We start from the raw sequence: 5,016 nt of genomic DNA, 5'->3' as shown, positions 1-5,016 counted from the left end.
CAGCTATCTGTAAAACCAGTCATACTCGGTACCAAGATTCCCTTTCGTTTGTGACACATTTAACACCAAGTTCTAAAAACACACTGACATGTTGAACGTCCATATCACTAAATACAAGAAATGCAGTTAGAATACTTTGTCTAATTCATAACGTTAAAATTCCATAAGCTTGAACTCATTGCCTTGGTGACGTCATAACTATTCAAAAGAAAGTGACATATTTCTCACTTACATGATGGTGGTATGCATTATGGGGGGAAGAAAGCGGATAGAGCCCGTTTGAAATCACGACCAACTGCTAGTTCCCAAACATTTAATTAGTTAATGTAAATAGCTTCAAATCAGGTAATTGAATACAAAAGTAACTGAATGTAGACTGTGCCCATACAATGTCGGTTTCTTGTAATCCCTTCGCAGTTCCTTGAGGAGCTAAGCAAAATCAAGATAATTTTAGGTGTTAGTATGAGGGAGAAAATCTGCCTAAAAAAAGTCGGTCCAAGCTGTGAACACTTCTGTTTTTTTCTTGTAACACGTTAGCGTTTCTGGATAGCTATGAACACAAGGCACAGAGACAAGGTCACAAACACCACGACGTAACAGCAGAGATAGAAGTGGTGTTTTTTTTTTTTCTTCATTTTTCTTTACATAGCATGTAGCTGAATTGCAGCGGCGGGGATCGTCCATTGAGGACGATAATGAGTTACAAATAGGCCTACTTGGAATGTAAGCTATGGATTAAATAGTTTGCAGGGTAAATTCTTTTGACTAGACAAGATGTTTTTCTTCATTTTTATACCATTTTTACTTTTCATAGAATACTTTTTAAACCAATATATATCGACGTCTTTAATTTAATTATAATTTGCTGTTGTCTTTTAATTTGCCCCTTAAATTTATTCATCACTGGGAAGAAAATACTGCACGCTAAGAATATACTGATCAAACTGACCTCATTCAGTTAGCATTCTGTTTTATTCTGTTTATAAACTATGAATTGTATTGATATACATACATATTAAAGGTAAGTCTACCAATCATTTGCTCCTTTTTCGTCACAGTATATTACTCTTTGATAAAAAGACCTCAAACGGGAGACTTAACTGGTGCATTACACTGAACACTGAAAGTTGCATGGTTAACTGCCGACATCATACACATAAGCGTACTGCACAATGATTTATAATTATTTCTTTATTTGGTTTGAGTTTTTCACACTCTACAAGTGTTCATCAATTTATTTTCACAAGGTCGAGGAATCCAGACAGCTTGGTCTAACAAACATTTCATTCTGCAAAAGGTAAAAATGATTGGCGAATGTGGCGGGAGGGATTACAGCAATTCGGGTTATTCTTTGTAAGAGTTACAGAACAGGCATTAAACTATAATAGACGTTAAAATTTAATATGACTCATAAAGAACTACAAAAAATTAAATAATGCAAATTTCACTCCAAACCAATCCAACCTGGTGGAATATAATTGTCTAGTGCCGTATTGTTATCTAGAAATGAGTCTTTAACATGTGGATACTTGTAGTAAGTTGTGATACCATCGACGAGCCAGGCGATCCACCAACCGAAAGTACCAATGGTCATAATGGTATGATCACACATTGACAAGATGGCAAAGTCTAGCTCTGCTCGGTTACCCTGTAAAAACACTGTGTCGTTGTGCGGCAGGTACTTCATTGTCCACGTTATGTCATCAGATGCCGCTACAAACAGCACATTTCTGAACAGTTTGCGGAAGTACTGAGTGGCATGCTGCAGATAAGATGGGGGAGCTGTGTTGGCATCTGAGCCCACCATATCTGTTCGTCGGACATGGACAGCTACCAGAGTACTCGACCAAAATCTATCCAGTGAAAACGTTTGTAACAAAAGGGTCCGCATTAATGCAATGCTCGCTTCATGCTTAATTGTAGGTCGCAGTTGATATTGGCGTCGAATAAACGATGTGATGTTACGGAAGTATTTCCAGGATTGGAAATATCCTTTCAACTGTAGGCTTCTTTTGTTACTGAAATTGTATGTTTCAGGATCGCATGCTCTGATCCTGTGTTCGAAACGGGAGGGAAACCGATTACACTGTCCAGGGGGCAGCAATTCAACATCCGGAAGTTGGAAAAGCGTGAGAAGCTCATTGTCTAGTTCAAAGAAAGGCCTCATGCCTTTGTCTCGAGCTATGCCAAGCAAACCCGCCACTTGGAATATCCGATTCCCTAGACGTCCCATGTTATGCGTATACACACATAGTTTGGATTGCCGTGACTCATACTGAATAATTTTGGCGATTTTTGTTTGATTGGTTCTCTCCAAATAGGACAGGGTGAAGTTCCAGACGCGCAGATGGCTGGGTGCCATAAAATTATGAGGGCTATTTTCCAGATTCTTGTCTAATTCGGTCCTCCACCACATTCGACCATTGTGAGCAGTTGAGCCTAAGTAGATCCAGTATCCACAACACAAAATCACACCACCTAAAACTAATGAGGAAATATCTCAATTCCTGACAATAGGAGAAATGATTGGATCAATGGGTATCATCTCACAAAAGTTCAAAATAAGAAGGGATAAATTTTAAAACTTTAGTAATCTCAAAATCCGATTTACTGTACCCATGTTTGTCTATCCATAAGAAATTTCAAACTTTTATAAAATTTTAAAAAACAATTTCCCGTGATACCTGTGAATTTACTCCCTTTTTTTCTGTGTACATATAATTATAGTTTCAGGTTTCGTGTTCACTTTAAGATACATACATGCCCATATGCCATGGTCATGGTCCAGTGGAGTTGCTTTGCAAAGCTGTTGATTCTTACAATGTAACAGTGGTTTGAATGACATGATGTAAGAAAGACTGTCAAAACCTTCATGGCATTGTGGTTTCCACAACACGTATGGACATCAGTACTGCCGGCATATGGTCAGTGGAACATTACAGGACAGGAAACCATTTTCGCGTTCTGTCTGTATGTACAGGAGCTATTTGTCTGCAGTAGGTACTTTGTTAAAATACCACTTTTACATGTGGAGAAATATGAATATTGCCATCTCTGAGTAATTTAACTACTCACGGATTATTTTCAGACAAGAGGCTATACAGATGGGCCGTTTCTTGGGAATGATAGCCACTGGGAAATGATAACAGGACGTCTCAGTTCTCATATTGTTATGGTCAGGCATATACTCTAGTACACAAGCAGAGCCAGACGCCTCCATGGCACTGGTACGAGTTCCCAAGTCGGTGCCAAACACCAATAACAGTAGATAACGGGATGCTGAAAAACAAAGTAAACCCAGTTTAGCGGGATACAAAGGAAACCCAACAATTGCCAAAGGTAAACCTACACAAAAGATATTTGTCCTTAGCCTGTGCTGATTATGGGCTACACTTATGGGCTACACTTTGATATATTTTTTTATTTGATTGGTGTTTTACGCCGTACTCAAGAACAGTTCACTTGTACTACGGTGGAACCTACGGCCCTCCGCAGGTAGATGGCAGACTTTCGCACGGACGTCATCCCACACAGACCATCCAACCAACGTTTATGGTCTAATGTCGGCCCAACGTTATTTTCTAATAGATATTAAATCGTGTAGCAGAGGTAGATAAACCCATAAGGGCAATCCAGCCATCGCCAGTCGTCCTTTTGTTTCTCTGCCGACTTTCTACTGAACACTGCCTGAGACTGGCCACTGAGACTTCATACATCCTTCACGGGACATAGGTATTCCAGATGGAAATACCGTTGAGTTAAACACATACCAATGGCTGGGAGCTAATGTGGGGTTTTCATTTAATACCAATGTATAACCAACACTCTAATCCGTTTATGGATGTAAGACAAAAATTAGGTACATATATAAAGCAAACAAAAAAAAACAAAAAAAAATAAATAAATGAAATAAAAAAAACACACATGTAACTTCATTACATAGTTCAACACCAGAACAAAACAATGTCACATTTGTAACCAGCTTCCTCTCGAAAAGGGGAATGAAAACAAGCGTGGTTAATTTTATTAACAAAGGGTAACAGATTGATCTACGAGGTTGCCGATTGTTGGCTTCTCGAAAGCCGTCCTCCATCTCTGTCCCCTAAATTTTAAACAACTTCTGAGGGTGTCTTCGACATCTTTGTCTTGAACACTGTGTAACGCACAACGATTTCCTGATAGCTGCACCTGTAATGCAAAGAACGTATGAATGTATGAGTCAAGAGTCAAAAGTTGAATATGTGTACATGTTAAAAATATAGAGCATTTGTATTATAGATTCACCAGTCATCTCCAAATTATTCAAAAAGGAAAACTCAGCAGAAATATATTTCTGACTTGACTACATATAGCAATCAACTGTGATGAGGTTTAATTTCAACGATGCACGCTGAGACAGGCATCACTCATGCGTATTTACATGTTTTATTGTTTCCACTTTTGAATTGATGATATAAATTATTTTGCTAACTAGCCTGTTATATCATGATGCAAATATAATCTGTGAAAATTCTCTTATTAATAGCTCTGGGATAATGTCAAAGATCCTTTACACCTAAAAGAAAAATTTAAGCTGACAGTACATGTTCTTGTACATGTAAATTGTGGACCACAGTTTCACTGCTTTATGTGTTGCTGTTGCAATACATTGCGCCATATTAAGTTCGTAACTTGTTTTCTAGAGGAACCATTCTCAGGAATGTTTAAAGTGTCCGACACGGAAAACCTGAGATTAAACCCGGGTAGGGTCATACCAAAGACTTTAATAATGGTACTTATTGTTTCCTCGCTTGGCGCTTAGCACTGAGAGAATAGGGCAAAGAAACAGGATTGGTTGGCCCTGTGTCAGTATAGTGTGACTGAGCTGGGTGTCATGTCTGGTGTCTTCGGGATGATACTTCAGTGGCGGCAGCACTTTGGTGGTATGGACTCGCTCTGTCACCAGGAGACACAGTATATGTACACACACTTAATGACACCTCGTCGCCATGTGACTGAAAAATTGTTGAGTTCGAC

The 5,016-nt window shown here is 38.8% G+C and overlaps 1 protein-coding gene across 1 annotated transcript; it reads right to left on the bottom strand.

Moving 5' to 3' along the window:
- Positions 1-1,173: 1,173 nt before the first annotated feature.
- On the bottom strand, positions 1,174-3,416 carry LOC135475558 (galactoside alpha-(1,2)-fucosyltransferase 2-like). The gene is made up of 2 exons (XM_064755484.1): positions 3,076-3,416; positions 1,174-2,484 (listed from the first exon to the last, which is right to left on the bottom strand). Exons 1-2 carry the CDS (start codon positions 3,218-3,220, stop codon positions 1,445-1,447), a joined length of 1,185 nt encoding a protein of 394 aa, XP_064611554.1. The 5' UTR covers positions 3,221-3,416; the 3' UTR covers positions 1,174-1,444.
- Between the last annotated feature and the right edge of the window lie 1,600 nt (positions 3,417-5,016).

The sequence above is a fragment of the Liolophura sinensis genome, chromosome 9 (genome assembly GCF_032854445.1).
Source record: "Liolophura sinensis isolate JHLJ2023 chromosome 9, CUHK_Ljap_v2, whole genome shotgun sequence".
NCBI classification, from domain to species: domain Eukaryota; kingdom Metazoa; phylum Mollusca; class Polyplacophora; order Chitonida; family Chitonidae; genus Liolophura; species Liolophura sinensis.
This window is presented reverse-complemented; position numbering and strand designations above follow the sequence as displayed.